The sequence below is a fragment of the Mustela lutreola genome, chromosome 13 (genome assembly GCF_030435805.1).
Source record: "Mustela lutreola isolate mMusLut2 chromosome 13, mMusLut2.pri, whole genome shotgun sequence".
NCBI classification, from domain to species: domain Eukaryota; kingdom Metazoa; phylum Chordata; class Mammalia; order Carnivora; family Mustelidae; genus Mustela; species Mustela lutreola.
In genome coordinates this window covers 86,372,925-86,390,342 of record NC_081302.1, presented here as the reverse complement: position 1 = coordinate 86,390,342, position 17,418 = coordinate 86,372,925, and the positions used below count along the sequence as shown (strand labels likewise).

The following is a 17,418-nucleotide window of genomic DNA, read 5'->3' as shown; positions in this document are numbered from 1 at the left end:
AAGGACCCTGGGATCATGACCTGAGCCGAAGGCAGAGGCTTTAATCCACTGAGCCACCCAGGCACCCCAAAACTGAACACTTTAAATTGTAATAGGTGTAAGTTAAATTATTTACTTATTATTATATATTTTTAGAGTGTAGTATATGGGTGTGAATTGCTTCTTGAAAACTGTATCATATGATGTTAGGGTCCGTGATCAAAGGAACGAGACTGACACAAAGCAAAAATCAAACAAAGCTTTATTTCACGCCAAGCATCGAAAATCAAACTGGTAGGGGCCATCTCTTACGAAGAGACAACGATGGTGACCCCGACAAGGCCGCTCCCAAGAAGGCTGCTCTGGATGAGGCCGCTCTGGACGAGGCTGCTCCACAGACGAGGCTACTCCAGATGAGGCCGCTGCCAACGAGGCCACTCCCCAGACAGGGCCACTCCCTGGAATGAGGCTGCTCCAGCGAGGCTGCTCCTCGGATAGGGCCTCTCCCAAGAAGAAGCCACTCCAGACAAGGCCGCTCACAGGACCAGGCCACTGCTAATGAGGTCACTCCCCAGACAGGGCTGCTCCCTGGAATGTGGCTGCTCCAGCGAGGCCACTCCCCAGACGGGGCCGCTCCCAAGAAGAGGCCACTCTGGAGGAGGCCGCTCCTTGGAATGATGCCGATCTGGCGAGGCTGCTCGTGGACAGGGCCAATGGAGGTGCTCTGGACGAGCCTGCTCCAGACGAGGCTGCACGTGGACAGGGCCATGGCCCGGGATGGTAGGGCCATATCCCGGGGCGGCAAGACCGCTCGCAACAGGGCCAAGGTTTGGGGCGGTGAGGCCACTGGTGGCGGGACCGCGGCTCAGTGGTGGAGAGGCCACTCGTGGAGGCAAGGCTGCTGGTGGCGAGGCTGTTTGCCCTGGTGCTGCTGCCAATGACTACGATGACCAGGAGGACCACGATGCTCCCCACGACCATGATGAGGATGACACTCTGAGGCTCCAATGACTACCCTAACGGCTATCCCAAAGGCTATTCTAACTCCTCCTACTACTCCCTCCTCCCCAGCCTTGCAGACTAACTTTTATAGAGGTGGTTGAGCCCGGCCCACACCCAGGTGGCCAATGAGATTTCAACTCACCACAGTAAATATATGTGCGCCCCACTGATTGGATGTCTCCATCTGGCCTGGCCCACCCTTATATCCGGGGTTTTCAAGTAAGTTCCTCTGAGAGGGGCAGGCCCTTACAATATGAAGAAAGGGGATTCTCTATTTCATGGCTCTTCTATGTGTATCTAATCTAGGGAATATCCAATACTTAAGAAAAAAGATCTAGAAATTAGAGTATCTAGATACTGTTAGTTATCTGTATAAAACATAACTAATTTTCTGTTGCTTTGAATAGCTACTTAATATTAGAGCTGAACTACAGTCACAAGGAGCCTGGGAGGATATGATTACATCTGGATCCTTACTTAAATACCTAAGGAAAAAATACCTGAGGAGAAACACAAGTATACAAGATCCAGCTGGAAAAAATTTTAAACTCCTATTGAAGGACCCAAAAGATAATTGCACTAATCAGAAAGATGCCAGTTTTACTTCAGTTAACCTATAAATTTAGAGCTCTCACAATAAAAGTGCTAACAAGATTTTTTAAAAATAAAAAGCTGATACTACTGTACATATTTTTTTAATTGGATTTTACCAGGGTAATTAAGAAAAAGACGATTAATGAAGGAGAATTAACCAGACACTAAAAACATTTTATAAAGCTATGTTATTTAAAACAGTGAGGTTGTACCTGAACAGATGAGTCACAGAATAAAGAACCCACAAACAAATGTAAAGATGAACATGGTTTAACATATGATAAAAGTAGTTTTTATTTCTGTGGAAGAAAGATAATTTCTTTAATACTATGTATTAGGAGAGATTACTACCTTTTGGAAAAAATACTAAGTTGGACCCTTACCTCGTTCCTCACACTTAAATAAACTCCACGTGGAACAAAGTTTAAACCTTTAAAACTAGGGATGCCTGGATGGTTCAGTCAGTTAAGCATCCAACTCTTGATTTCAGCTCAGGTCATGATCTCAGGGATAGGGCCAACAGCGGGCTCTGAGCGCCGTGGGGAAGGAATCTGCTTGTCCTCTTCCCTCTGCTCCTTCCCCCACAGAAGATAAATAAATAAACAAACAAACAAACTCTTTTTTTAAAAATCTAGAATTATAGGTACTAGCATTGAAAATTTTTTTTTATTTTATTTTTTTTAAGATTTTATTTATTTATTTGACAGACAGAGAACACAAGCAGGCAGAGGAGGCAGGCAGAGAGAGGGGGAGCAGGCTCCCCGCCAAGCAGAGAGCCCAATGAGGGGCTCGAGCCCAGGACCCCGGATTATGACCTGAGCTGAAGGCAGAGGCTTTATCCCACTGAGCCACCCAGGCGCCCTGGAAAATAGTTTTGTTTTGTTTTTCTAAGATTGTATTTATTTATTTAACAGAGATCACAAGTAGGCAGAGAGGCAGGCAGAGAGAGAGAGAGGGGGGGGAAGCAGACTCCCTGCTGAGCAGAGAGCCCAATGCGGGACTCGATCCCAGGACCCTGAGATCATGACCTGAGCTGAAGGCAGCAGCTCAACCCACTGAGCCACCCAGGCACCCCCTGAAAAATGGTTTTAATTTTAAAAATTGTTTTAAATAAACTTTAAGTAGGAATAAAATCCAAGAACTATTTTACAAAATTAATCACATTTCATAATGCAAAATTCAAACAGTAGATGTTTATGTAATAAAGGCAGAAGTCTCCCTTTACCCATTTTCCCACAGATAACCATGGTTTAACTTTGATTGTAAAGAGTTCCTAACAGTGCTAGAAGGCCAATGGAAACCTGCTTAAGTTCTTGAGCCAGGAAGAAATGCAGTGAGCACTGGGCTTACACATGGTTCTGTTGAGTGCTGGAAGCCTCAACAGGTAGGAGGCAGAGCACTGAGGTAAGAAAAATGACCAGCATCTCAGGGCTGACCAAGATAGCAATGAGAAACTGGCCATAGCTTGGTTCATTTGAACAGCACCTAGAACCAGTCCTGTGGGAATACTCTGAAATACATTTTGCTTTTCATTTCATGCTCTTTATTTACTTATTGTCTTTTAATTAGTATATTTTTTCCAGCTTTATTAAGATATGATTAACAAATAAGAATTATATATATTTAGGTTCTACAGGTGATTTTTTAAAGATGTATAATGTGATGATTTAATGTACATGTACATTCTGAAATATTCCCACAAACAAGATAATTAACACATCCATCACTACAGAGTTAATCTTTTTTTTTTTCTTGTGGTAAGAATGTAAGATCTACTCTTGGCAAACAGTATTATCTTATTTATAATAAATTGAAAGTTTGTATACCCTTTAGCCAACATCTCCCCATTTTCCCCAACCCCCAGTCTCTAGAAACCACCATTCTGCACTCTGGTTCTGTGAGTTGGACTTTGCTAGATTTCACATATATATGAGGTCAAGTAGTAGTTGCGTTTCTGTGCCTGGCTTTTTTCACTTAACATGTCCTTAAGTAGCACCTGTGTCTGCTAAAATTATGAGGCTCTAATAAAAGATACCTTTCTTCTAGTAAATCATTGTAATGTCTTTTTCTTTTTAGTGGGCTGCTTTTACCCAAAGTAGTTGAAGATCGTGGCACAAAGAGAACAGACATTGGAAATCTTGGGAGTGGAATATATTTCAGTGATTCAATCAGGTTAGTGTATTATATATACTATATATTATACCAAATATTATATCCTTAATACTGTTACTCCTATCACAAAGGGTTTATTACAAGTGGTTTCCTCCATCTTTCCTTTCTGAGGGATTTCTCACACAAGAAACAGATCATTGAAAGCAACTGGTTTTCTCAGTATATAGGAACATTTCTTTTGTAGTAGAGATTTGGGAAAATTGTATTTTAAATTATCTTAGTGATTTTACTATCCTGAGAGTCTTTCTATTTTTTTTTACCTACTTAATCCTTACAACAACCCTCTCACGTCAGTTCTGTTATTATCACTATCACAAAGAGTACTCAGTGACACTGAGGATATCTTGACTAAGATCAGACAACATTTTATCTTTCTCGAGGATGAGCAATCGTAATTTCTACAGCACAGGGCCTCTTCTCAAACATCTTCTCTATTGTGAATAAACTCTGTAGGCCTAGCATAAATTTCATGTTTAATATTCTTATTAATATTTAAATATGTTTTCATAATAGCCACAAGGTATTTAACACCTTGGGGTGCCTGTGGTGGCTCAGTCAGTTGGGCATCTGCCTTCAGCTCAGGTCTTGTTCCCTGGGTCTTGGGATCGAGTCCTGTGTCAGGCTCCTTGCTCAGTGGGGAGTCTGCTTCTCCCTCTGCCTGCTTCTCCCCCTGCTTGTGCTGTCACTTGTGCTGTCTCTCTTTCTCTAACAAGTGAATAGGTAAAATCTTCAAGGAAAAAAGATATTGAACACCTGCCCTCTATGAGGCACCAGGCTAAGTGCTTTAGGTGCATTGTCTATAAACCTCACAAGTAGTATTATGACATCATTTTATGAAAAGGGAACAGAATGGTGGAGGTTAAATAACTTGCATTTGGTCACAGAGCTAGTTATAGGATGGAGCCTGGGTTCAGGCCCAGGACAAAAGATAATTGTCCAGAATATGTAAAGAATTCTTATAAATCAATAAGAAAAAGATAGAGTTCTAAACAAATGGACAAAAGACATGAATAAGAACCCAAGAGAAAACACGTATAGACAATGACATTTGAAAAGATTGGTAATAAACAACATGCAAATTAAACTATAGTATAACATTTTTCACCTGTCAGCAAAAAAAAAATTTTAATATCTCTAAATGTTGGTAAGTCTCTACAGTCTGAATTCTCAGACAGTGTTGGTAGTAGTATTAAACTGATAAGCCCTCTGGAGAAAATTTTGGCATCACCTGCTATCGTTGAAGAGCATAGTTGATAGTATGACTCAGGAATCCTGTGGATTAGCTGGCCTATGAACCAGGAAGCAGTGGTTCTCAATCCTGGTTACAAACTGGGTCACCTGGAGGAGACTATTTTAAATTGAAGGACTTTTTTTTTAGTTTTTATTCCAATTCCAGTTAGTAGAGTATAATGTTAGTTTCAGGTGTACAATACAGTGACTCAACACTTCAGTGCAGCATGGGGTGTGTTAGGGTCCATGATCAAAGGAACAAGACTGACACAAAGCGAAAATCAAGCAAAGCTTTATTTCATGCCAAGCATCGAAAATCAAACCGACCCGTTGGAGCCATCTCTTACGAGGAGGTGACAACGAGGACGCCGCTCCCAACAATGAAGAGGCGATGACGACGAGGACGACAACGCCGCTGCAGTGAGGCCGCTCCCCGAATGATGAAGAGGTGATGACAAGGTCGACAACTCCGACAACACAGACTCTGCTCCCCATGATGCCACTCTGACAAGGCTGCTCCCCAGACGCCCCCGCTCCGGCCAGACTGGTTGCCGCGGTGCAGCTACTGGCGGCGGCAAGGCTGCCAACAGCGATTATTACTCTGTCGTCTACTCAAACGGCTACCCCAATGGCTACTACAACTCCTCCTACTACTCCCCCCGCCCCAGCCTCACAGACTAACCTTTATAGAGGTGGTTGAGCCCAGCCCACACACAGGTGGCCAATGAGATTGCAACACACCACAGTAAATATATGCACGCTCCATTGATTGGATGTCTCCATCCGGCCTGACCTGCCCCTACATCCAGGGTTTGCAAGTAAGTTCCTCTGGGAGGGGCAGTGTCAATCTAAGTTTGCAACCAAACGGCCCTCTGGCTAACCGGGCCCCTACAGGGTGCTCATCATAAGTGATCCCCATCACCTATTTCCACCATCTCTCCCACCACCTCCCCAGATGGAGGAGGTTTTAAATATTACTGGTGCTGATTTCACCCCAGATCAGTTAAATCAGGATCTCCAAGGGTGATGTTTGGGTATCAATAGATTTGTAAGCTCCCTGGGTGATTATTATATGCAGCCTGGGTTGAGAATCACTAGCCTAGTAAGTAGACACAGACCAGGAGGCATGCACAGGAATGGCCAAGAAAACTGTAGTAATAGAAACCTGGAAATGATGCAGATGTCCATTGACAGTGGAATGGATTGAAAAATTTTGGTGTAGTCCTACATGGAGTGCTATGTGGCAGTTTCAACCCATGTGCTACAGCTACACATGCCTAATAGATGAGCGTTAGGAAAATGATGTGGAGCAAAAAATTGCTATGTGATTCTATATGTATACAAAGCTCAAACACAAGCAAAACTAAGCATGTTATTCAGGGACACATACATCAATACTATAAGAGAAAAAAATAATATACACCAAAAAACCAAGATTCCAATTAGATTACCTCTGGGTGGCAAGGAAAGTGATGCCACGGGGCAACACAGAAGTCTTGATGATGTTCTGTTTCTTAAACTAGGCAGTAGCCATGTGGTTGTTTATCTTATCGTTATTCTTGAAACTTCACATTTATAGTATAAATGCCCTTCCCTGTGTACAAAATATTTCAAAGTAAACTTTTTTAGATGTCAAGATTTTTAAAAAATAAATTGGCATTCCATTGAATTTACCAAGTTGAAGTCCTTCGTGACTCTGGACAGAGTGGTTTCAGTGGAGAAGCCAAACTGTAGCAGGTTGAGTGGTGATGGGCAAGCAGCCAGGCAGAGGCAGTCATTGTGAAAGGCAGGAAATGGAGAGGGAGGAAACTGGGACAGCTTTGGTGGCCACAGGGAAGGAAGTTTATAGGAAGAATGGGGGAAATCGGTTATTTTTTTTAAAGGGGGCAAGTCTTGGGGCACTTAGCTGGCTCAGTTAGTGGAGCATGTTGCCCTTGATCTCAGAGTTGTAAGTTCAAGCCCCGTGTTGGGCGTAGGGATTACTTAAAAATGAAGTATTTTTTAAAAATTAAAGATAAAAGGGGGCAAGTCTTAGAGGATAGAACAAACACTTTTACATTTGGGTCTTGGTATTTGGAAAAATAGAGGTCTATCCCCAAAATGTTTTTCCCATAGATGTCCTAGCCTATGCTCCTTAATTGCAAAAGTTGCTTTTTTAAAGCTGCTGAGTCCTGAAGAAAGTCAAAACAAAATCTCTCACTTGGATGTTATTTGAAATTTTTGTTTCTTCTTTTGGATTCAGAAGCCTGTGAGAATACAGTGCCCATCTTTCCCTTTGAGCAGTTCTTATTTACCTGGTATATCATGTTTTCCTTGAGCTTTAGTACAGAGAAGCAATCTACTTCTTAATTAAAAAGGTGGGGGATTTTCCTTCTCTTTCATCACTTTGGTGTTTACCATACCAAAATGTTTGTATTTTAGTAATTAATAAAGATTTGGGGAAACAGTAGAATTCATCCCTCTCTGGAAGAAAGTACTTTGAGCACAGCCTAGCACAACAGAAACTTGTTGGGAACTGCTCTCTAATGTGTTTTTCACATTAAAGTTTTAAACAAATAGGTAAACAATAAAGTTGTAAATTGAATCTTCAGAGATATTTCAATAGCAGTAAAATTTGGAACATTCTGCCAGTACATTCATTTAGACAAAATTGAATCTTCAGAGAATTTCAATAGCAGTAAAATTTGGAACATTCTGCCAGTACATTCATTTAGACAGTATTTCACATATAGAGATGGATAAAAGGTAATAAAATATTGTTGCCATGACCATAAATTACAAACACATTACTTCCTTTCCCAATACAGCACGAGTACTAAGTATTCCCACTCAGGAGAGACAGATGGCACAAGGCTCTTGGTTGTCTGTGATGTAGCCCTTGGGAAGTGCATGGACTTGAACAAAAAAGACTTCTTCTTGTCGGAAGCACCACCAGGCTATGACAGTGTCCATGGGGTGCGAGCAACAGCCACTGTCACCACAGACTTTGAGGTATTTATTTTAGGAAACAGGCAGAGAGGCTCCTGTTTTTATTGAATATGCTTAAGTTGAAGTAATTGTTGCATATCTGTGACTCTCTGAATTCAGTATTTTCTAAATTAGCAAACCTGCAATTCTGCTTTTATGAGAACATTTGCCAATAAAGGTTTTTCCCCCCACCTATTCAATTCTGTTGGCTCTAGGATGATGAATTTGTTGTATATAAAACCAATCAGATCAAAATGAAATATATTATTAAATTTTGTATATTTGGAGATGAAATAAAGGACTTTCATCCTTGTAACACTACTGAATTAGAGGAATACAGACGTGAGTTTTCAAATTTTTCAAATGTTGAAGGTAAGACACTTTTCTTGAATGTTATTTTATGATATTTATAGAACTCAAACGTTTTATTTTTAGAGGAATTTATGTTCATGTTCAGGAACTGTATCTATGATTTCATATATAAATATTCCATTCCCTTCTTTATTTTGTAAAAATAAAAACCAGGATACTTGAGAGAGGTTCAGTGATCTCAAAAATCACATAGTACTTGGTTAGCATGCCTAAGTTGAGCTCGTGCACCTCTGCTAAAACCGTGCAGCCGATGCTAAAACCTACTGAAGCAATTTAAGATGTCAAAGCACAAAAAGTGTAATGGGGATTGGTGAAGTGGACAGAGGACCCAGCTTTAGAATCAGGAAGCTCAGCTTCAAGAAGTATCAACTCGCCGCTTACTAGGCTGTGCAATATGAAACAAACTGCATAAGCTTTTTGGGCCTCAGTTACTCTATGTTGCAAATGAGATCAGTATCTGCACTAAGCAAAGGTACTCCCAAAACTGTAATATGCAGCTTATATGTTAGTAGTAGAAATATATGAGAGGATGATAGCTTCTCAGAAAATTGTAAGCCCAAACTATTTTAATATTTATTAATAGCCTTATAAAAACACATAAACATTTTTAACTGTAATCAAATTATTTTTTGTCAGAAATGTATGACTTTCATGTATAAGAAAATGACTCCTTTTTTTTTTTTTTTTTTTTTTAATTTTTTATTTTTTATAAACATATATTTTTATCCCCAGGGGTACAGGTCTGTGAATCACCAGGTTTACACACTTCACAGCACTCACCAAATCACATACCCTCCCCAATGTCCATAATCCCACCCCCTTCTCCCAAACCCCCTCCCCCCGGCAACCCTCAGTTTGTTTTGTGAGATTAAGAGTCACTTATGGTTTGTCTCCCTCCCAATCCCATCTTGTTTCATTTATTCTTCTACCCACTTAAGCCTCCATGTTGCATCACCACTTCCTCATATCAGGGAGATCATATGATAGTTGTCTTTCTCTGCTTGACTTATTTCGCTAAGCATGATACGCTCTAGTTCCATCCATGTTGTTGCAAATGGCAAGATTTCATTTCTTTTGATGGCTGCATAGTATTCCATTGTGTATATATACCACATCTTCTTGATCCATTCATCTGTTGATGGACATCTAGGTTCTTTCCATAGTTTGGCTATTGTGGACATTGCTGCTATAAACATTCGGGTGCATGTGTCCCTTTGGATCACTACATTTGTATCTTTAGGGTAAATACCCAATAGTGCAATTGCTGGGTCATAGGGCAGTTCTATTTTCAACATTTTGAGGAACCTCCATGCTGTTTTCCAGAGTGGCTGCACCAGCTTGCATTCCCACCAACAGTGTAGGAGGGTTCCCCTTTCTCCGCATCCTAAACGACATATCAGATAAAGGACTAGTGTCCAGAATCTATAAAGAACTTAGCAAACTCAACACCCAAAGAAAATGACTCCTTTTTTTCCTCTGGGAGTATTAAATGAAATGTCTGGCTAGAGAGTATATATTTACATACCTAATTATATGTGTATTTTTGTACCACCTGGTATAGAAGGGGAACATTTTTTTCATATGTTGTATTAGAAGCTTGATTTAGTGTTCGTTGGACTGAAAGTCTAAGGGATCTCATGTTGGTCTGACATGCTTTTGTGGCACAATAAATAATAGTGACTGACCAATCAAAATCACAGGCTAGGGAATGGAGATATCTAGATTCTTGAATAAACTACATTTATAAATTCTTAAAGACTTTTGTGAACTTGTGCATATGCTTAAATGTCTGTCTTTCAAGTAATTGTGTGACTCTAAAGTTTCAAGATGAGTCCTCAGAGTCACTAGATTAAAAAGGCAGAGTGTCTATTATGAAGGCTAACCCCATTTTTCTCACGTGGTTTCACTTACTTTACAGCATTGGCTATTGAAAATCATAAAATGCTTCTTGTCCATTTTTCCTAAAATATAATGTATGAAGGAAAGGAGAAGGAATAACAATTAAGATAACAAAACATTGCAGGGATGGTTTTAAAAGCTAACATTATAATTTTTTAATGTCTAGATTATCAGTTAGCAGACACCAAACCTTCCAGCAACTTCAATTCTGGTCTGCAGGATGTCTCTGGCAATTCAGTTCCCCTTGAGGATGTGCACATCAAGGGGAAAATAATAGACTTCGTAGCCCAGGTATGTTCTTTGTGGTTTTATGATACTTTGAACAGATACATGACAATCTGATTATAGTTGCATGAATTAAACAAAATATGCATTTCTCTCTTTTTTTAAGATTTTATTTATTTATTTGACAGAGAGAGAGAGATCACAAGCAGGCAGGCAGAGAGAGAGGGGGAAGCAGGCTCCCCGCTGAGCAGAGAGCCCGATGCGGGGCTCCATCCCAGGACCCTGAAATCATGACCTGAGCCGAAGGCAGAGGCTTAACCCAGACCATTGGAATTGGCAATGAGGAGATCACTGGTGACTTGACGATTACCGCTTTGATGGAATGGTGGGGTTAAAAGTTTAATTAGAGTGAGTTCAAGAGAAAATGGGAAGAAAGAGGAGAGAAAATGAGACAGTAGCTAAAGAGAAGTGGGATCAGATTGTTTTCTTTTTTCTTTTAAGGCAAAAGAAATCATAGCATGTGTGTGAGCCAGTGCAAGGGGAAAAACTGATGATTCAGTAGAGGGAGTGTGAGATGTGGGTGTGTTCATACCATGAAGCAGTAACTAATTTTGACACTGTCCACCTGGAGATAGTGTCTGATCCTAGAGGTCAGGGGTTTTGTCTGCTCTCCTTTCCTGCTACCACTTCAGAAGCCAGTGGCTGGGGCTCTGGCCGACTGGCTGTAGATCGGAGGTTCCAAAGACCCCTTCCTTGTGTTAGACTGATGTGCTGGAGTGGCTCAAAGAACTCAGGGAAACATTTTATTTACGACATTAATAGTTATTACAGAAGAATACACCTGAGGATAAGCCACCTGAAGAAACGTGTAGGGCAAAGTGTGTGGATAGGGGCACAGAGCTTCCCTGTCTGGTTCAGGCATGCCACTCACCCTGAATCTCCATGTGTTCACCAGCCTGGAGCTCTCTGAAGCCTGTCTTTTTGGGCTAATACAGGCGTGGTTGATTATTAAATCATTGGCCATCAGTGATTGAACTCAATCTCCAGCCTCTCTCCCCTCTTCTGAGGTCTGAGGGTGGGGCTGACAGTTCCAACCTTTAATCCCCTTGGCAACCAGTCCCCATCCCTAGGTACTTATCAAAAGTCACCTCTTTGACATAAACTTAGGTATGGTTGAAAGGGGTCTGTTATGAACACCAAGAAATCTACATCGTTCTTATCACTTAGGAAATTCTGAGGGTTTGGGGAGCTCTGTACCAGAAACAGGTGCAAAGACCAAAATAAATATTTATTATAAATCACAGTATTACAGAGGGGACTTGCTGGAGATGCACTGTTCTGTGAGGGGGAGATGAGGAGAGCCAATATTGGCTCAAGCGCAGTGCTTGGCCTCAGCCAGAAGCATGCAGCTGGTACAGCTGTGGTCATAGAACAGAAAGTAGAGTTCATGGGCACACATGCAGGCAGGCTGCCAGTGTACTGTGAAGGCTCTCTGTTTTCTAAGATTTGACCTCATCATTTGTTCCTAAACACTGAAGACTACACTGACCAACTATAAAGACCTCTTAGAAAAGTAAGAACATCTGAGTCCAGTATTGTGATATTCCTCCCTCTTCAGAGGGAAATCAGATTAATTGTAGTGGTCATCTTAAACTGGGGAAATGGGGTATCCTGGGTGGGACAGGGCATGCTACCCATGATATCTGAGCAGTTTGCATATGGCCCACTCTGTTTGCATTTCCGGGCCCACTCTGATCCATACCCACATCCCTGAATAGCTCAGGGAGACGACATAGGCTTTGGGAAGACCGTGATGTGGACTCATAGTAAATGTTCAACCCATGCTAATCTCTTTGGAGCCACCTAGGAACCGTGACCATAGTGGTTACCACTTCCTATGAATCAGGCCCTGGATTGAGTTTTTCACATGCTATATTTAATTCTCCTAAAACCCTATGAGGTGAATGCTGTGATTATGCCCGTTATTTAGATGAGGAAGCTGATGTATGGAGACATTGAACAACACTATAAAGCACAGATTTGAACCCTGATCATTTTGATTCTCAAGTATAGCCTCTTTAACTACTATGCAGTAGTGCAACCTGGGATGCATTGTATAAGGCAGAGAATTTATAGTTTGGAGGCTTAGCTTTGAATCCTTGCTCATTTTTTTCTAGCTCTGTGACCTTGGAAAAATAATTTCTTAACTTCTTCGTGCCTCAGTTTCCTTAAATGTAAAATGGAAACAATATTATCTGCCGGTTAGCTTGTGGCTATTAAATAAATGAATGTAAAGGTTATAGGATGTTTTTTCACAAATATAGATAAAAAACTAATGGGTGTGTTACAAAGAGAGGCATACATCCTCTGTACATTACTTTGGATTAGACAACTTGTACCATTTGATATTTTAAACCTGATGAAGCTTTTTATATTGGTAACTTCCTGAAAAAAAAAATAATAACTCGTGATTTAGCAGTGAATTTTCACTAATTTGTGATTAGACAGCTGGCTTGGAGATTGTCATTCGGAATCCAAACAGAGGCTCATCAGCAAGGACTTGTATGTTCATAGCTCACATACTAGACTCTTCTTGGAATGAGTTTAGTGTTTTTAGTTTAATAACTAAACTAAAATAGTGGTTTCATCTGAGGGTGGGAAATAAAGACATCCAAAATTAGTACAGTATATTAGCTTCTCTTCTAAGTTCTAGTAAAAATACTTCTATAATCATTACCTAAAATGTCTTGCTTTCTGAGTGCCCAGTCATACCATGTGATATACAGAGAGAGTGAAGCTGACATAGACCTGACCCCTGGGAACTCCTGTGCAAAGACACACCTGCTAACTAGATGCAGGCAGGACATCCACAGAGCAAAATGAAAACATGAACCCAAACCAAAGGACAGTTAGACAGTGACCCTATCTGGCAGTTACAGGTCAAGCATGCGTGCCCTTGAGAAGTTTGGTAAAATTGAATATCCAAGAGAGAAATGAAGAGTTCTATGCACAGGGAACATGCGTGATATCTTCCCGATCAGCAATCTGCATGGCTCTCTGCCTGTTGCTCTCTCACCTTTTATGATGGCTCAGATCACCTAGACACCCAAGAAACTCTAAGATCCTACAGAATCAATTCAGGGCCATGGCCAGCCTCCAGTTTCAGGGTGAGCTGGTGAGTGGGTGGCTGCACCAGCCAATGAGGCCTTTGTTTGCAGAACTATGAGAGATTCGATCCCCTGAAAGGTGCTGACCTGCTGATTTGAAGACAGTCAAGTTATGCCCCTTAAAATTTTTTCCTCTGGTGCAGCATATACACTAAGGGCAATGCAGCTTACTGTAAATCCAGTTGTAGATAGCATTATGGAATAAGTTTGTTTCCTTTATGCTTTTGTTTTTCATTTCAGTCTCTTCCCAGAAATTATTGACGACAAATGGCTAATTTTTTTCCTTATTATTGCCACATGTTTAAAATATTATTGTTTATTATATGTCTTACGTTTTGGGGTATTTTTTTGTAATTTTCAATTGTTTAAAGACTGGTCTTTTCTTATGCAAGGGAGTAAAGTGATAAACACAGTCCATTAGTAAAATGAATCTGATAAGAACAGAGACAGCAGGTAGGAGTGGAAAAGAGTTTATTCAAGAGCTGACTAGACAAAAAGAGGTGAGGATAGATGGAAAGAGCTGTGGAGGGCTACATACAGAGAGGTAAAGGAGGGAAATGCCAAGACCTGAAAACAGAACAGGTATAAGAACTATTCTGGGCGGCTCCTGGAGGGCTTAGTGGGTTAAGCTGCTGCCTTCGGCTCAGGTCATGATCCTAGGGTCCTGGGATGGAGTCCTGCATCGGGCTCTCTGCTTGGTGGGGAGCCTGCTTCCCCTTCTCTCTGCCTGCTTGTGATCTCTGTCAAATAAATAAATAAATAAAATCTTAAAAAAAAAAAAAAAAGAACTATTCTGGGGGTGCCTCGGTGGCTCAGTGGGTTAAAGCCTCTGCCTTCGGCTCAGGTCATGATCCTAGGGTCCTGGGATTGAGCCCCACATTGTGCTCTCTGCTCTGCAGGGAGCCTGCTTCCTCCTCTCTCTCTCTCTCTGCCTGCCTCTCTGCCTACTTGTGGTCTCTGTCTGTCAAATAAATAAATAAAATGTAAAAAAAAAAAAATAAAAAGAACTATTCTGGAATAGTGTTTGGGTCACATGACACTAAGGAGGGACTAAGACCACACATAAAGAGGCTGTCTTGTTGTCATCTTGACGAAGCTGCATTGCTTCTGTTAAGCGAATGTTTGTAATATTATAATACTAGTGACTTTTTTTCCAGCCAAGGGTGTATGAATTACCTGAAACTGTAGCTGGTACATTTTATAATGTGACATGGACTCTACATTTCAGTCAAAGATGCTCTAAATCCTAAGGGTTGGGAATTTGAGAGACATGATAAAAATTCAAGGAATTTAAAGAAAAGATGCATAATAGTTTTCATTAATAGTTGTTCCTACAAATGTTGTTCCATATGGTTTCATCAAGGATATGGTGTTTTTTTTTTTCTTCTTCAGGTCATTGTTTTTCAGACATATACCAATCGAAGTTCTGTGCCTATTGAGGCAAGATATATTTTTCCTTTGGATGAGAAGGCAGCTGTGTGTGGCTTTGAAGCATTCATCAATGGGAAGCACATAGTAGGAGAGGTAAGGGGAGAAAATGCACTGTGACTGCTCTTTGGTTTAAGGTCAGTTTCCCATTTACCCAAATCTTCCTCACCTGAGTTCCCATAGCTATAAGGTTGAATAGCTATAAGCCTTATCATAAAACAGAAATATTCTTCGAAGAACCAAGCATTTACACAGTTGGGTTCCATTTAAACATCCCTCGCTGATAAACTAGTTTCTGTCCCTACCTGTCCAGTGTTCATCAGTCAATGCCTTGTAAATTCTTTGCCTAGCACTTTGAAACAGAGCAATTTCAATATCAAAAATTTAAGAGAGGCACCATGGAAAATTGGTGAAGACTTTCTATAATTTTGCAAAAAACTGATCATTTGCATCCTGTTTTAACAGTCAAATTGATGTGATGACTATTGTTGTTAACTTTTTAAGAAAAGTTGTACCAAAAGAAATAACAAGTGATACATTCTTTGTTTATTCTTTTTTTTTTTTTTTAAGATTTTATTTATTTAACAGACAGAGATCACAGGTAGGCAGAGAGGCAGGCAGAGAGAGAGGAGGAAGCAGGCTCCCTGCGGAGCAGAGAGCCCGATGTGGGGCTCGATCCCAGGACCCTGGGATCACGACCTGAGCCGAAGGCAGAAGCTTTAACCCACTGAGCCACCCAGGCGCCCCATTCTTTGTTTATTCTAAGGAATAGCCTACAGTTGCAATAATAACACATTTTGTTAAATGTAAGGTAAACTTAACTTACTATTTTTGTTCAACATAAAGTCCCAATCAAACTTTTTTTTTTCACTATTGACTCTGAAATATGGTCCCAACAAATTAAAGAGATTTCTCTTTAGTTGGCCTTTTCTGTTTCAAATTCTTACTAGACGAGTACATTTTAATGTACTTTATATAAGTTTCCATTCACCTTAGGCTCTTAGTTTTCTGGGTTTTACCTAGGTTTTAATAAACATTGCTTCAGTTTTTCTTGTTAAAGTCTGAAATCATTATTCATACCACGACTGGTATAAAAATAATCTTTTCCAGGTTAAAGAGAAGGGAGCCGCCCACCATGAATACCGAGAAGCCATCACTCAGGGCCATGGCGCATACTTGATGGATCAGGATGCACCGGTACGGCTTGATTTATCTCTTAGTCTAGCACACTTATCAGAAGGGAGAAAGAGTTGGAATACAACTTGAAACATGAAGTCCATAGTAGAAACTGGGATAATTTCTGCTATTTTAGGCCTAGAGTTTCACTTGCTGTTAGCAAGCAGAGGTCTACCTGGTCAGAACCATTCGACTTAGCTAAAGGTAGGAGGAAATGGTGTTGGTATTGCCAAACAAATAAGAAGACCTACTTTCGATCTTGGGAACTGAGTTTCCCAGAAGTGACAACAAAAAGAAAACACTTGGGGGTACATAATCTTCATCTTCTGATAAGAGAGTGTAATATACAGTTGACCCTTGAGCAACACAGTTTTGAACTGCATAGATCCACTTATAGGGGATTTTTTTGTTAAATATACAATACAGCACTGTAAATGTATTTTGTCTTTCTTATGATTTTCTTTTCTCCTGGTTACTTCATTGTAAGATTTTAGTATATAACATCTAACATACAAAGTATGTGGTAATTGACTGTTTATGTTATCAGTAAGGCATCCAGTCAATAGTAGGATATTAATAGTTAAATATTTAGGGAGTCAAAAGTTATAAGTGGATTTTTGGCTGTACAGGCATCAGCAACCTCATTCAAGGGTCTACTACATATATGTTTGTCCTAGGACTAAGCTTATCTAGCAATTTATCCAGTTTTCACCAAGTAATATCCTGGGAAGAGTTTTCTACAGGGTCCTGAGGTAGGTCCAGATTCTTTTCTTTCTGATTAATTGCTTTCATAGGGATAAAATATGGAATATTTGAAAGAAGAGGCAGCTATCATGTCCACTAGATTTCTTTTCTTAAATATAAGATGCTTTAAATATGCCTTTGGCAGATACTAGATTGTGTGCTGTTTGTAATCGTTGTCTCCAGCATAGACATTTAGTTGTTTTTGAGGACAGGTCTACGTGCCTCAGATACTACCTCTGAGGATGCCACATTGCCATAGCATTGTGAAAATTTAATGTTGGGGGGGGGGGTATTAAAGATTAGTACAGAGTTAAAGGACAAATGATTGCTTTTTTTTAAATGAGGGTGTTTTTTAAAGATTTTATTTATTTATTTGACAGAGAGAGATCACAAGTAGGCAGAGAGGCAGGCAGAGAGAGAGGAAGGGAAGCAGGCCCCGTGCTGAGCAGAGAGCCCGATGCGG

The 17,418-nt window shown here is 40.4% G+C and overlaps 1 protein-coding gene across 4 annotated transcripts in view; it reads left to right on the top strand.

Annotated features, from left to right (window-relative positions):
* PARP4 (poly(ADP-ribose) polymerase family member 4) overlaps nt 1–17,418 on the top strand; it is a 141,027-nt gene that overhangs the window by 42,583 nt on the left and 81,026 nt on the right. For all 4 annotated transcript variants that reach the window (XM_059144154.1, XM_059144155.1, XM_059144153.1 and 1 more), the window contains 6 exons: nt 3,652–3,747; nt 7,785–7,968; nt 8,160–8,316; nt 10,382–10,506; nt 15,000–15,131; nt 16,146–16,232. In XM_059144154.1, the coding sequence (XP_059000137.1) occupies nt 3,652–3,747; nt 7,785–7,968; nt 8,160–8,316; nt 10,382–10,506; nt 15,000–15,131; nt 16,146–16,232 (781 nt within the window). The remainder of the gene's footprint in view (nt 1–3,651; nt 3,748–7,784; nt 7,969–8,159; nt 8,317–10,381; nt 10,507–14,999; nt 15,132–16,145; nt 16,233–17,418) is intronic.